This window comes from Vitis vinifera, chromosome 16 (genome assembly GCF_030704535.1).
Source record: "Vitis vinifera cultivar Pinot Noir 40024 chromosome 16, ASM3070453v1".
NCBI lineage: Eukaryota > Viridiplantae > Streptophyta > Magnoliopsida > Vitales > Vitaceae > Vitis > Vitis vinifera.
In genome coordinates this window covers 26978099-26993206 of record NC_081820.1, presented here as the reverse complement: position 1 = coordinate 26993206, position 15108 = coordinate 26978099, and the positions used below count along the sequence as shown (strand labels likewise).

Sequence of the window (15108 nt, the reverse complement as noted above, 5' to 3'; positions counted from 1 at the left end):
ACAAACAGCACCGACAAAGACTTGAGAAACCCTAATCCTCGGCTAGCACATTATAAGAGATCCGCAAAAACATCCACACATCCTCAGCAAGCGACAGAAGGCGGCGAAAATGCAGATCTTCGTGAAAACCCTAACTGGGAAGACCATCACCCTCGAGGTTGAATCCAGCGATACCATCGACAATGTCAAGGCCAAGATCCAGGACAAGGAAGGTAATCGATCATCTTATGCTTTCCTCTTGTTTCTCTGGAATATGTGATAAAGTAATGGAAAATGCTAGAAAATTATTAAACTAGAAATTTTGTTCAGTTTTCATGTGTTTAATGGAACGCATCAGTTTGTTGAAGTTCTGAGCTTCTCTCTTGTAAAGGTTTAATGGGTGCTTGTTTAGAAATTCGAGAGGGTAAAAGAAAATGCTAGAAAATGATTGAGCTAGGTTCATGTTTTGAAGGAACTAAACTGACATCGATTTCTCTAAGATCCGAGCTTTTTATTTCTTGTTTCTTAAGGTCTGATGTTTGATATTTGTCGGTTTGATTGTTTAGGGACTTGAGAGTTGTATCAATTTTCGACGACCTATTTTTTTTTTTCCCGTGTTTTTTTAAGGTCCGACATATGATATCTGTTGACACGATTGTTTAAGAATTTGAGAGAAGTAAAAGAGTAAAAAAAGGCTTAAAATGGGAACTGGTTCGATTTTCTGTGTGTACAATCAAATTGATATTAAGATCTTGAATGTCTGATCTTTTTCCTTGTTTTGTGAGGATCGACATGTGATATTTGCTGGTGTGATTGTTCTGGATTAGAAGGAAAGTAAAGCTAGGTGGTAGGAAATCTTTATGATAGGAATTCTTAAATTGAACTAATTAAATTGATGTCAATTCCTCAAAGCTAGGTGTGATGTTGAAGGAAGTAGAAAGTACATATAATATGCTTAAGATATGAAATTGTTCAGTTTGATATAGATCTCTTGAAGATCTCAACTTGGGGTTTCTTACTAAAGGCATGCTATGTGATGTTTTGTTGGTGCGATTGTTTAGGGATTCCTCCGGACCAGCAGCGACTGATCTTTGCTGGAAAGCAGCTTGAGGATGGCCGCACTCTTGCTGATTACAATATCCAGAAAGGTTAGTGGAAAATATATCAGTCCTAAGTTTAAAATGCATAAAAATGGAGAAATGAATTTGAAGTATTCAATCTTCTGCTGCTTTGTTCACAAGAACGGTTCAATGCATAGAGATTTTCAGTTTCCCAGAACTCTATCAATGGAAATACAACCTTTCAACTTTCTTTTGTTTTCCTTTTATCACACATAATCTATGTGTTGTAGGGTTGGTGCTTTTTCATTGACTTTTATGAGTTTATTGGCTGACTGAATTTGGGATTTTGAATGAATGTGTTGTGCAGAATCAACTCTGCATCTGGTTCTGAGGCTTCGTGGTGGTATTATTGAGCCATCCTTGATGCAATTGGCTAGGAAATACAATCAGGACAAAATGATCTGCCGCAAGTAAGTTGAAACTGCCATAGAATATGGTCATTGCAATTATTTCACTTATCCTTGCATCCTTATTCAATTAGTTGATTTTTTGTTGGTTCTCTAACACTTTGCAACCAAATATTTGAAATGATTTCCTTCATTTAGTGAATGAATGCATTCTCCTCAGCATGCCATTTTAAGTTTAACTTGATCTATGGACACAATTGTTGGGTTAAGCCCTGTTTTCCATTTTGAGTTTTAGCTCACACTGTTAAAGGGGTTTGCTGAATTCAGTCTGTTTTACATGTGGTTTGGCAATGATTCTTAGGACTCTGCAGGAATGTTTTTGCTTGGTTTTGTCAAAAGGGAGAAAAAGAGCAATCAAGCCCTTGAGGCCTGGCTCAAGTTGTAAAAGGTTGGGGTGGGTTTATGGGAGGTTCCAGATTCACATCCCAATGGGGGAACAAAAAAAAAAAAAGTCCTCAATCCACACTTTATCTAGAGAGTAGGTTCTGTTGGTAGCTGGATGCATGGATTAGATCTTTTTGGTAGCTGAGATTTTTCATAAAATTAAAAAATATAAAGTGATCCTTCATTTAGTGAATGAATGCATTCTCCTCAGCATGCCATTTTAAGTTTGACTTAATCTATGGACACAATTGTTAGGTTAAGCCCTGTTTTCCATTTTGAGTTTTAGCTCACACTGTTAGAAGGGTTTGCTGAATTCAGTCTGTTTGACATGTGGTTTGGCAATGATTCTTAGGACTCTGCAGGAATGTTTTTGTTTGGTTTTGTTAGAAGGGAGAAAAAGTGCAATCAAGCCCCCTTGGGGCCTGGCTCAAGTTGTAAAAGGTTGGGGTGGGTTTATGGGATTCCAGATTCACATCCCAATGGGGGAACAAAAAAAAAGACAAAAAAAATAATCCTCAATCCACACTTTATCTAGAGAGTAGGTTCTGTTGGTAGCTGGATGCATGGATTAGATCTTTTTGGTAGCTGAGATTTTTCATAAAATTAAAAAATATCAAGTGATTCTTGTATTTTTACCCCATTTTCCTATTGGTTTGATTTGTGCCTACCTATTTCATTTGTCATTTTTGTAGTTTCACCCACAATCTTCTATAATTTTGTTGGAATTATCCGATGTCATATCTGGAGCATGCTAGTTCTTAGGACAAGTCAGCTATGTATGAACATGATATGATTCTCATAATGCTCATTGTGGAATATTTTGTTTCAGATGTTATGCACGCCTGCACCCACGTGCTGTCAACTGCAGGAAAAAGAAGTGTGGCCACAGCAACCAGGTGTGTATTCCTCTTTATCCTTTCAGAAATTCGTATATATCAAAATTGATTTTATAGTGATACCTTTTCTCTGTGTACTTGAACTGCAGTTGAGGCCAAAGAAGAAGATCAAGTAGATGACTGGATTGGAGGTTGCCTTGGTGCATGCAGTGTTACACACGATGCTTTGGATGTGCCATGGCTACATGGATGAGTTTGCTAATAGAGGATTTTTAGGGATCAAAGTTGTAGGCCTAGACCTCTTGCATTGATTTGGTCACAAACGATGCTTTTGTTTTGATACTCTGTTTCTTGGTTGCTGTTTGACATTATTAAGCTTATTAATTTTTTGCTTAAGACAATTTTAATTCGAAAAAAGATAGTTTTCTGTTGATGCCCCTTTCAGCAAGTATTGAACTAAACAAGTATTGAACAACTGGTTAACGATTATAACCATGGTCCTTGATCAGCAACAAAACCCGAACAAGTTCTAAGAAGAGATGCTCCTAAACGCTTGTTCTTCTGCATTTTCTTTTTTTAACTCAAAAAATAGTATTGTTGAAACAGGAGGTGGATTGGATTGTTTCAAGATTGGTCTACCTCTGCCATGATACCAGACACTGGCCAATTTTCAAACAATTTTTTACACCATGTAAATCATTTCAGAATAATTTCCCCTGTTGTTTTCCTTGCTTTTCCATTCCATGTCTTCGGGTTGAGCTCTCCTCAGAATCTCATCTGTAGTTTGACAAGGACAAAAGGTAGAACCTCGTCACGATCGCATATTAGTGGGGGAGAATTTTCTTTTAGAAAAGCTCTCTTAGTGGATGAAGGACTCACCTTGTCTGGAAAATGTTCTGTATCATTTTCCCGGGAGATTCCCGCGCCGCATCTTCTAACTGAAGCAACTCGTCAGAACTAAGGCGCCAACCAAGAGCTCCCAGGTTTTCTTCCACCTGTTTTACTGTTTTAACCCCAGGTATTGGAATTGTGCCTTGGCAGATGCACCAGTTTATGGCAACCTGCGGGCAAAGTCTCTTTCATTAGTCAGTTTTCATCCCCGTACGTTAAATTTGTGAGAAAAATCCGAGGCATAACATTTTTTTTTTCCTTCATACGTTTGAAGATCACTAGTGAACCGAAAGAATCCTCCCCTCAAGTTAAGGCGCTTAGAACTTCCCCAGCACCTGCTCCTCTTCCTCTTAGTCCCAACTAGCAATCACACGGTTTATTCATCCGACTCTAATACCTTCCTACTCAAGAACTCATGAAAGGAGTGAACGAGAAGGCATCGATGCTCCACCTTACCAACAATAACGTGTGGTCTATGGCACCGATGCGTTAAGGAATTAGAATCAGATTCTTCATCCGGGAACAAAGATTTCTGATTGATGGGAATTGCATAAAAGTTTTCGCGATGCTGACTCAAATGGTTTAAAGCTTCTAAACCCAATTTTCCTTAAATTTTAATACCTCGGTGTTTGAATTGCATAAAAGTGTAGAAGTTTGATATTATCTTCCTGTCACGGAAATGATTTTTCTATATTCAGATAAGATAAAACCAAACATAGCCTTAGATTTAAGAACTTGAAAGACTTTGAAATTCAGCTCTGGCCTGCTAAATTTCCACACAACAGATACCTTGGAACATGAAGCATATGTGAATTAAAATGAATCAGACGGCAGAGTAAGTTAAAAAAACTTACTTGTGGAATAGTTTTACGCCTTTTTTGTGCAATTTCTCTTAGTGAATTCAACAAAGGCTCCAATCCTGGAAGAATTTGCCTGAATAGCAGGGCCCTGCCAAAGAATATAGATGGTCTTTATCCTATGAGAACAATGATGACACTATGTTTGGTTCTTGGAAAATTTAAGAGAAAATGTGAGGAAAGAAAAAAAATATAGAAAGAAGAAAAATAAAAATAATTCTATGAGAAAAATAAAAAGTTAACAAATTATTTTTACATATTTCTTTAAATTCATTTCACTTATTTTTCTTGGTTTATATAAAAATGAAATAATTTGAAAATACATACATAAACTAAACATGAGAAAATCATTATCCTTGACAATTTCTTTTTCTTTTTGTGGTATTTTCCTAAAACCAAACATATCCTTAATAATTCTATGAAATCACAAATGTGACTAATTACATTTTTATTTTTACTATTATACATGAAAACAGAAAATACTAAGGCTATGCTTGGTTCCCATAAAATTTGAAGGAAAATGCAAGGGAAAGAAATACAAAGAAAAAGTAGAAGGAAAGAAAAAGTAAAGGTAAATAAAAAAATAGATTAAAAGTTGATAAATTATTTTTTTTGTTATTTCAAACTTATTTTATTTATTTTAACTCATCAATATAAATATTAAATAATTTAAAAATACATAAGTTTTTAATTAGTTTTAATTATATTTGATTTTCTTTTATATTTTTCATAGGACAACCAAACATGAAAAAATCATTTTCCTTTACATTTTTTTTCTTTCCTTGGTATTTTCCAGGAACCAAACATAACCTAAGACTATGTTTGATTCCTGGAAAGTACTAAGGAAATAAAAAAATGCTGAGAAAAATGGTCATGTTTGGTTTCACCATAAAGTTTTTTAAAGAAAATTAAATATAATTAAAATTAGTTAGAAATTTATATATTTTAAAATTATTAATCTTTATATAATAGAAGAAACTACGTGAAATGAGTTTAAAAAAACATATAAAAATAAGTTATTGATTTTGAATCTATTTTTTATTTTCCTTCATTTTTTTTTTTTTTCACTTTTCCTCTCTATTTTCTTTCTTTTACATTTTCCCTCAAATTTTCCGGGAATCAAACATAGCCTAAAAGAATTCATGTACCGAGGTCCTCGTGGAAGTTTGGAAGGTGTATATTTCCCAGTAAGCATGCCAAGCCCCAGAGGACTATAAGAAATCAAGCGTATACCGAGAGAACCACATATGTTCTTGATCTCTATCTGATCTTCTCCCTTGCTTAGCAAAGAAAATTGAACCTGAAATCAAGGTTTCTAAAATTTCAGATCAATAGTCACAAAATACAACTCATGCAACAAATATCTCATGCTATAAGCTATGTATGTGTATGCCTCACTTTGAAGCTGTTGAATGAACAAAATATGCATGCTTAGTGATTTCATATTGAATTTTTGAAGGACAAAAATCAAATTGAATTACTTTGATTAGGCCAATGCCTTGCAGAAACCGACACATTAACCTCATTAAGATTGCATAGAGTATAGTACCTGAGCTGAGCATAGGGGGACTCCTCGAGCTTTGAGGTAATCGTGTATCTTTACAAGCTGCTTTGGGCCATAATTGCTCACCCCAACTGCACGAACTAAACCCTATATAATATCATTCCCAAGAGTTCAACCGTTCAGATATTGATCCAGCAAAAAATCGAATAGCTCCCATTTCTTCAAATCCTAGAATGAGTGTTCAAGCAAGACAAAAAAAACACTAAAATGCTAACAAAAAGCTCACTCCCAAGTGTTTTTCTTGTTGATATGATGTTCAAAAGCATTGATATGAGTCTCTTATTATTAGGTTTTCCGGGATAAAACCATGGTTGCATATTGCCCTACATCTACTGTGTATTAAGTGCCCTCTATTAATAGAAAGTCATAGAATTGAAAGGTCATTTATAGTGATTGGTAACCTTCTCATACATTGCTACTAAACCATCCCAAAGAGCCAACTCCTGCAAAGGAGCATAGTTTGCAGTTGACCAATGCAGTTGCCCTATTCCAATTTGTTCAAGCTGCATCCGATCAAGGGAAGACCTGGAAAAAAAAAATCATGCGAATTTGATCCAATAGAAACACATAGTATTATGTTTAACTGCTTCATGGATGGATTAATATTGTAGTTCACTTGACCAAAACTTAATGAAGATGTGAGAATTCACCCATACAAAATATAAGCAAATTAAATAGCAATAGAAGGAAGTGCATACTTGCACGCATTCACAAACTGCCCAGGTGTGAGACGCCATGGATATGCTGCAAACTTTGTTGCAATCACAATGTTATCCTGTATCTGCTTTTGCCCTGAAGATGCAACAATCTCTTTTAGCAAACTTAAAACTTTTCAGTTCACTGCATTGCTACACATAAAAAGCAACCCTGCAATGGCCATGTTTAGAACGTAATAGAAAATGGGAATGAGAAATCAGTCCCATTTTCCTTCATTAATATGTTCAGATTGTTTCTTAAAATGAGAATAGAAATAAAAATTTCATTATTATGAAATCAAATCCAACTCTCACTAGGATTTTGATTCCTCTCTTCAACATGGTACTATGATTCACCTCTATTCATGTCTTATTTGCATTCCTATTCCCACTAAACCCACCATAGGGTGTGAGGAAACATAGAATAGGGATTTTGATTCCTATTCTCCTAGCCTACTCCATAAACCTAAAGGTCACAATGAGGTCTCTTGGGGCAAAACAAAATTCACTGGACATACCAAACCACATGAACATCACTAAGCATCCATAACCATATTTGGTGATCAAGTGGGTGTAACAAGATTCAAAAAATGGAACAACGGGGCATAAAATCAATCAAAACCCTGAGGGGTAGCTCAGTTGGTTCGGCCTTGGGTTTGCTCCCCAATGGTCATTAGTTCGAGTCCCCTCAGGGCCACTAGAGGTTTACCCGGTCGTTAACTTCAGGGCCCCGTGGGATTAGTCGAGGTGCGCGTAAGCTAGCCCGGACATCCACGGTTATAAAAAAAAAAAAAAAAAATCAATCAAATTGGACCCTCTTGGTAGCTTGCCATAGCCAAATTTCATCATCAACCACATAAATTGCAAGTCTTGTGACTATGTTATCGGTTTCCTTTATAGGGTAATTTCTTAAGCCATCATTTCCCGGGGACAGCACTGTTGCATACCGAATAATCCATCTCCCAATATGACGCCCTTGAAGTGGGTGTGTGTAAGTCCTCGCTGCTAACCCTTGGATGGGTGTGTGTAAACCCTTGGGATGGTTAAACCCCATGATAATAAGCTAAACCCTTGAAGTGGGTGTGTGTAACTCCTCACTGTCACTGCAAGCCCTTGGGTGGGTGTGAATAAATCCTTGGGATGGTTAAAACCAAGATAATCTGTTGTCAAATGCCATAAAAAGGGATTAGTTTGGCCTCACTTGCAGCCAATTGGTTGCCAATTCCTTTCCAGATGACAAGGCTAAAGGCTTGGGCCAACAAGACCCTGTGTTTCCTAATGTTAAATCCCAAATGTATTTCCTCAAAAGCACACTGAGAAGCGCACCTATTCTTTACAAACTAGCCTAATCAAATGGATATGCAGTTTTTCTGAAGATTAACCCATGGGCATATCTTAAATCCTTTCACATATCTTAAATGGAGACCCAAATTAAAACAACCACAGAGCATGAACAAGAAAAGAGACCTTGAAACTCACGGATGAACTTCCCAAGAAGCTTTTCACTTTGCCCATTTAGCCTACCAGTGCCATAGGAATCAGCAGTATCAAAAAGGTTGATCCCATTCTCCACAGCTAGGTTGAAAGTCCTTTGAAGGTCACTGTCCATTGATTCCTGATACCCCCAGAGAAGCTGATTCCCCCATGCCCATGTCCCAAATCCCATTGGAGATACAGTCAGTGGCCCCATTTTTACCTTCTGCCATGGCCACAAGGTTGGGAGTTTGAAGGGTTTGAAGGGTGAAGATGAGATGAGAGAGTCATTTGAGGGGCTGAAAGAGCTGAAATATGCAGTGGGTGACAGCGTTGAGATGGCCATTTGCTCCAACTCTTTCAGAGTCGGTTTGAAAGATCAAAGATGTGGGGAAAGTATGTGGTTGTGAGTAGTTGGATTGAGTTTTTGAAAATGGGCAAATTCCTTAATTTTATTATTTTCTCTTTGTTCTCGTACTTCATTTATAAAAAGGCAAAAAAGAAAAAGAAAAATTTAGATCAATTTTGTCATATTTGAAATAAAATTGGTGGGCTTGGTGGATTCAAAAACATTGAAATTGTGAAATTATTTGTTTGGTTTGGGCCAAAAAATATAATTGACAATTGATGGGTAGGCCCAAACCAAAAGTTGGTGGGTTGAGTAGACTTGGTCCACCCTACTCTTGAGTGGGTAAGCCCAAAATCATCAAGGGAAGCACAAGGCTGATGTGCTTAGTTCGTTTCATACAATTCAAAGCCCAAAAATGAAATGGGTAAAAATTGACAGCTGTGGGATTTGAACCCACGCCCTTTCGGACCAGAGCCTAAATCTGGCGCCTTAGACCACTCGGCCAAACTGTCCTTGTTGAAAGGCAAGCCCCAAATTTATTAATATTTTATCAAAAAATTGATAAAATAAACATAACCAAATCCAGCCAGCCCAAATCTAGTGATTCTTTTTAATATTTTTTTTAACAATTTAATAATGATTGGGCCACTTAGTTTATGAATTTTGTTTTGAAAGTTGGTTGAGTGTTGTGACTTAAACGATGGACAGAGAGTTCAGGGCTTGTGACCTGTGAGTAGATTCATCGGCTGGGAGAACCTGTTGAAAGCCTCTGGCCATGGAACTCCATGGAGTCAGTTCCCATAAAACCTCCCTGAATATCCCAATATCTTACTTGTATTTAGATTTCATCGACTGTTGTAACCTTAAAAATTTAGAAACAGAGGAATTCCAAAGTCTTGTTTCATTACATTTCCACAATTCATACAAATTCCCACAGAGACACATGCACAAGGGCATACATGCTTACCCCCCCTCCACCCTCTCTCTCTTTATTCTCTCCCCCAAATCTTCTGGTCAAGACTTGAATCTAACTCGGGTTTTTTCGTCTGTCTTCGACGAGTAACATGTTCTCGTAGACAACCCCAAGAATTTGATCCATTTCTTAACTACTCCAGAAGTCCCACAACTGTGAAATGGTACATGACTGATCATGGAAGCCGCCTGAGGCGAAACCGAACCATTTTCCGGTTGATTCTAAGGAAATATCTGCATTTTCACATTTGTCGAGAAGCTCAGGCCCTTCTTGGTGGCCAAAGTAGCCTGCACTTCGGCTCTTATCATCGTCTGAGCACTTGACTAATCTGTGGTCCAGGCCACCTTCTAAGTAGCTCAATTTTGCATCATCTCCGGTGTCTGATCCCCCATCAGTACTGCTGTTTCCTCCGAAACCGCTTCCCACCCCATCACCAGGTTTTTCCATCAGATCACCCAGCTTCTGCAACTGTTGAATTCAAAGCCAATGAAGATGATTATGACCTTAAGAAGTACACAATAAAAAAGGACAAGATTTTTAACCCGGTTGGATGGTCAATGTGATCCCTAGTCCACATAGTAGACCAACTCACAAGAATTCACAAATCAAATGAAAGAGAAGAATTAGGCTTTTCCTTTCCTCCCAGTTATAGTCGCACTCTAATTTTTCTCTTTGTAATGAACTCTATATTATAAAAGGATTAAAAGTACAATAGAAACAGACTCGTAGTTCAACGAATAAAAAAATTTCTAGCGTCGCTGCTCCCTTAAATCATCACTGCGAGCCCTTAAACCCTTTGAGCTCAACGGGAGTTCAACCTGACATCCTCTTCGAAGTACAAAACAAGACTGAATTAAGCTTCACAATTTAACCAAGGATCAGTAAGGTTACCTGTGTGAGTAAAGACTGTTTCTCCTCCTTCAAGGACTCGAACCGAGACGTTAAAGCATCGTAGCTAGCTCTGAGTGCTTTGTAGTCGTGCTCTATCTGTTTCGACTTCCACCTCGCTCTCTTGTTCTGAAACCATATAGCAACCTGTCTCGGCTGCATCCCAAGCTCCACCGCCAGCTCCTCCTTCTTCCTCGCCTCAAGCTTACTATCCGACTCGAAAATAGACTCCAGATACTGAACTTGCTCGTCACTGAACCTCTTCTTGTTCCTGCTCTTCTTCCTGGTCAGCTGCTCCCCCTCCTCTCCTGCTTCTTCTGCCGAACACCCTCTGCTCTCCATCATTCAATTCAAGATTTTCTTTTGATGGATATATATATATATACACATATACATATATACATACACATACAATCTTTGCTTAATTGATCATGAAGACATAGATGATAGCTCGGGCTTTAAAATATATGGGGAAGTCTCTCCCATGGTTCCATGGTTTTTCCTTTTCTGTCTTTTTCTTTTTTTCTTCTTCTTCTTTCAGGTAAGTGGCACTTTTCAATTGGTGGTTTGTCCTAACCAATGGGGTCAGATATCGTGTGGCGCTTTCTTTCCCACGTCTTGTGAACATCTCTGATCTGTCCACTTCCTTTTCATACCATTTCTATACTAAAATTCGTAGATTTTTTTCTTTACTCCAACTTCAAAGTTGTGGAGGAATTCGGAAAAGGAAATTAGGATTCATGTTTCCTGTTCAAGAACACGGTCCATGTGCACTTCTTAATAGGAATGACAGAGGAAAAAGAAAAAAATACCAACTCTGTGGTTTCTGAAAATAGAAGCCGCTCTGAGCTCCTTTGTGGCGTGGCATTCGGTCTTGTCATGCCGTGTTCATCTTGTTGATATCTTCTTGTTTTACACATTCCTAACATTATTGGACGGTGACATGACTGTGAATACTACCTCAAATTTGTTACGTACGTGCCATAGACTAAGGAATTGGCAACTGAGATGATATTAGTAGGATTAGCCCACTTGTTGAAATAAGTAGATGAGATAAGGTTAGGGATGGCAATGCCGGTTTCGGATGGTCACCCCTGTTTATATAAATATGTTGTCATCTTTGTTTTAATAAAAAATTTAAATGGTTTAGGATGTGATGGATACGATTGTGTGGGTTTATCTATTATTATTTATTTAATTTTTAAAATTTTTAATTACATATATTTTATAAATAAATAAATATTATATATTTTTATAAGGTATGTTTTTGTGGAGAAGTAGTTTTTCTCATTTTATGTGTTAAAAATGAGAAAATAAAAATTTTAAATTAATTTAATTTTATACATAATCAAGGTGAAAAAAAGTAATGAGTTGAACTGGTCTTCAACTCATTTAAATTTAAAAAAATCTCAAACTTGTTTACATCATTCTTAAACTCATCGTATTTGGGGAAGGATGAAGCAGACTTTTTAAAAAAACCGCTCCATTGCATAAGACCCTTATATAGGTCGTCACTAAAAATAAAGACTTTGTTTAATATATATATATTTTTTAAAATAACTTTTAAGAACAATTTTAAAAAATTATTGACTAATGTATATTTTATAGAAGAAAAGTCTACTTGAAAAGTTAAAATATTTTTATATTTAGTATTTTATTTTTAATTATATTTATATAATTATTTTTAAAAATTAAATAAAAATAATTAAAAAATGTTTTATGAAAATATAATATTTTTTATTTTAAAATATAAAAATAATTTTGTAATTATTAGACGATTTTTTTATCCTACAAAATAGAAAACTGTCGGAGGATATATTGGATTGCTGCAAGTGGGGTGGTAAAATAACATATTTTTCAAAGTCGCCATTCATTTTAATCATTTGTTGTTTGGATCTGACTGCTGTGATGAGTACCCTTGGGGCCTTGGAGGCGAAATAGTTTTTGAAAGGAATAAAATTCAGTTCGAGAAGTCAAATAAGAACAGCTTTGTCACGTTATTTTCTACGAAAGTATCATATTTGTAGACAAATTTCAATACAACTATTTTGTCAAAAGTTTACTAAATATGATCTTTAAATTGGATATACTCGTCGAAGTATCAATTTTTCTAAAATGTTCATTAACACCCGTGACTCATTGCTACGAGAAGAGAAATCAATAAGAAAAACAGACGTACAAATTGTGAAAATGTGGTTTGAATCTGTAATATCGTCAAACCGAGTTTTGATATCATATTAAACTATTAATTTTTTTAAAAGCTTAAACTTATAGGATTTGAACTCAACATGTAAATCATGTTCTTTAACGATATTAAAGAGCATTGATGACAAAAATGAAATACGAACTCTTGATTGAGCAGAGAATTGATAAGATTTGAACTCAATATACAAATTATGTTCTTTAACGATAATAAAAAGCATCAATGACAAAAATAAAATACGAACTCTTGGTTGAACAGAGAATCCAGATTGTTGGACTCTAAATCCTATTGAAATCTAACAACCCAAAAATTGATTGAGAAAAATTTTCCTTTCCAGTACAGACAAGAACCATTTGGATTGAACTCTTTACCTATCACAAATCTCTCATAGCACGAAAATAATGGAAACGAAGGACATGTACTTTTAGGATAGAGAAGGGGTTAAAGTGAGAAAGCATGACCATTGAAAAATCCCAGTCCCATTTTTTCTCTAACAATCATATAGATAAGAAGCCCAAGATGAGAACAACTGTGGAAGAATATGGACAACACTTGATGTGGGGCTGTGAAGTTGAGTCATGAAAGGAAGAAAACTCAGCATTTATGGCCAATCATACTGGTTGGCTAGGGACAAAGCAACCTCACTTTCCCTTTTGGTTTTTAGTGTCGTGAGGAGTCTTGTCATAAGCCCACTGGAATTTTCTCCCTATTCATATGAGATAGATGTTTTGATCTTAATAATGGATCTCCTGATTTTTTTTTTTTGTCTTTTTTTTTTGTGTGATGTGGGTTAAAGAAGGCCTCCTTTTTCCCATAGAGGGTGGTCTGTTTCATGGTCTATTTCATGGTCTATTTCATGGTTGGTGAAGAGTATGTGATCAAAACGTAGGCCTCTCGGTCAATTTCCACTGCTTAGGATGCCTTATGGATTTGCCCGGTCTTGGTCGGAGCTGGGGCCGAAACCAAGGTTGGCAGTATGTCAAAAGAGCTTTATGGTAAAAGCACTTGTACACGTATTTATCCTGTGGGATTTACCATCTTTCAATAAAAGAAAGAACAAAAAAAAGGAAAACAACTTATATTGGTAGGATAATTTTGGGTTTGTTTGGAATGCTTTTGAAAATTCTTCTACGAAAATAGTTATTGAAAAGAGTTCTCACTTGTTTTCAAGATCAAAATTCTATTTAAAGGATGGTACGGTTTATTTTTAACTTTTAACTTTTTGTTGATAGGACTTGTTTTGGGAGATTTTAGATAATTTGTTTTTTTATTAATTTTTTTATTGACTTATTATTGATTTTTTAATTTTCTTTGACTAAATAGAAAAAATTAAAATATTTGACTTTTATGAAATATTAAAATTGAATCACCATAACTAAAGTAAACCTTTTTTTTTTTTTAATATTTAATAAAAATAAAATATTAAAAAAAAACACACGACCTAATACTTAACACCATTAAATACTATTTAGTTTTAAGTTCTTTTTAAAATTAAGTAAAAAAAACAAACATCACCTTAAATATAAAAAAACAAAATAGTTTTCTAAGATTATTTTTCAATAAAATTTTATACATTTATCTACAATATAAAAGTTATTTAAACATTTTTCATATTTTCAATTGTTATTTAAAACATTACATCAAACAACTGAAAATATCTTAATTTTTTTTTTTAGAATTATAGTTTTGAATCTGCTTAAAAATGCAATTTTGAAATATAAGATTCTAAATTCCCCTATTTAGAAAAGCTTTTTAAATGCACAAAAAAAAAAAAAACTCAACTTTTAAAGTATATAAATCCAACTTTTTAATATGGTCTCATTTTTTTTCAACAAAATTTATTTTTGTTTTGGAAATGCCACGTGGGGCCGATTTTTTTTTTTTAATTAAAATGTTTAATTTTAAAAATAAAATTTCCAAGTATAAAATCAGTCACTCCCTCTAAAGGGAGAAGTTAAAAAAATATTCCAAACAAATCTAATCAAGGTGAAAAACAAAAAACAAAAATTTATTTAAAGGAGTTCTTTTGAGATGTATGAGAGAGGCAAGTCTCACAATCTCCTCTGCCAAATGTAAATTTACCAAAACTAGGGAATCATGCTACCCATTTATTTTGTGTCCAAGTATAAGGCACTTGGTTGTCTTTTGTAAAGGAGACTGTGAGGTGTAAAAGGAGCATGCAATTGAGGTGATTTTGAAAGTGACTTATCAATTTGTCTTAAACGGCCATGATTACCAACCTTTCCTTTTGAGCAAATATGTTTGGTTTGATGACCCAACTAGGCGTACATGTTCATTTTAAGTATCCAAACAAGTGGTACATCTTCTATGGTTGTAAGATACATGCACCCAACTTTTGATGGGGAAGATGTTGGACTCATCCTTTGGTAGGGTGAGATGAGGGATGACTTTGTAGATTGATAAAGGCTTGGTATGATTTGTAAATCATCGAGAGCAGTTTGCACCTGATTCATTTGACATGTGTTAG

The 15108-nt window shown here is 35.4% G+C and overlaps 3 protein-coding genes and 1 non-coding gene across 5 annotated transcripts; 1 reads left to right on the top strand and 3 right to left on the bottom strand.

Annotated features, from left to right (window-relative positions):
* The first annotated feature begins 9 nt into the window (after positions 1-9).
* Positions 10-3160, top strand: LOC100253716 (ubiquitin-ribosomal protein eL40z fusion protein). Its single transcript, XM_002273532.3, has 5 exons — positions 10-212; positions 1041-1127; positions 1408-1510; positions 2721-2787; positions 2877-3160. Exons 1-5 carry the CDS (start codon positions 110-112, stop codon positions 2901-2903), a joined length of 387 nt encoding a protein of 128 aa, XP_002273568.1. The 5' UTR covers positions 10-109; the 3' UTR covers positions 2904-3160.
* Positions 3161-3321: 161 nt separating this feature from the next.
* On the bottom strand, positions 3322-8647 carry LOC100258867 (pyridoxal reductase, chloroplastic). 2 transcript variants are annotated; one of them, XM_002273441.5, is made up of 8 exons: positions 8202-8647; positions 6738-6831; positions 6441-6564; positions 6025-6126; positions 5624-5775; positions 4473-4566; positions 3607-3788; positions 3322-3504 (listed from the first exon to the last, which is right to left on the bottom strand). In XM_002273441.5, the coding sequence occupies exons 1-8, from the start codon at positions 8551-8553 to the stop codon at positions 3501-3503; spliced, it is 1104 nt and encodes a 367-aa protein (XP_002273477.1). In that variant the 5' UTR covers positions 8554-8647; the 3' UTR covers positions 3322-3500. The 2 variants fall into 2 exon arrangements, with proteins under 2 accessions (XP_002273477.1, XP_010662915.1); XM_010664613.3 differs by having other exon boundaries at positions 8214-8647.
* A 341-nt stretch (positions 8648-8988) lies between these two features.
* On the bottom strand, positions 8989-9068 carry TRNAL-UAG (transfer RNA leucine (anticodon UAG)). Its single transcript has one exon. It is a non-coding gene; the product is annotated as a tRNA-Leu (tRNA).
* Positions 9069-9442: 374 nt separating this feature from the next.
* LOC100252202 (homeobox-leucine zipper protein ATHB-12) lies at positions 9443-10902 on the bottom strand. The gene is made up of 2 exons (XM_002271487.4): positions 10421-10902; positions 9443-9997 (listed from the first exon to the last, which is right to left on the bottom strand). The coding sequence occupies exons 1-2, from the start codon at positions 10760-10762 to the stop codon at positions 9659-9661; spliced, it is 681 nt and encodes a 226-aa protein (XP_002271523.2). The 5' UTR covers positions 10763-10902; the 3' UTR covers positions 9443-9658.
* Between the last annotated feature and the right edge of the window lie 4206 nt (positions 10903-15108).

Excerpts from the sequence above, each read along its gene's own strand:
- LOC100253716 (XM_002273532.3), top strand. The coding sequence starts at position 110 with ATGCAGATCTTCGTGAAAACCCTAACTGGGAAGACCATCACCCTCGAG. Across the intron at positions 1,128-1,407 it reads TGATTACAATATCCAGAAAG|AATCAACTCTGCATCTGGTT; the intron begins GTTAGTGGAAAA and ends TGTGTTGTGCAG. Across the intron at positions 1,511-2,720 it reads GACAAAATGATCTGCCGCAA|ATGTTATGCACGCCTGCACC; the intron begins GTAAGTTGAAAC and ends ATTTTGTTTCAG.
- LOC100258867 (XM_002273441.5), bottom strand. The coding sequence starts at position 8,553 with ATGGCCATCTCAACGCTGTCACCCACTGCATATTTCAGCTCTTTCAGC. Across the intron at positions 6,832-8,201 it reads GTTCATCCGTGAGTTTCAAG|GGCAAAAGCAGATACAGGAT; the intron begins GTCTCTTTTCTT and ends TTGCATCTTCAG. Across the intron at positions 4,567-5,623 it reads AAACTTCCACGAGGACCTCG|GGCCCTGCTATTCAGGCAAA; the intron begins GTACATGAATTC and ends ATTCTTTGGCAG.
- LOC100252202 (XM_002271487.4), bottom strand. The coding sequence starts at position 10,762 with ATGATGGAGAGCAGAGGGTGTTCGGCAGAAGAAGCAGGAGAGGAGGGG. Across the intron at positions 9,998-10,420 it reads AACAGTCTTTACTCACACAG|TTGCAGAAGCTGGGTGATCT; the intron begins GTAACCTTACTG and ends TGAATTCAACAG.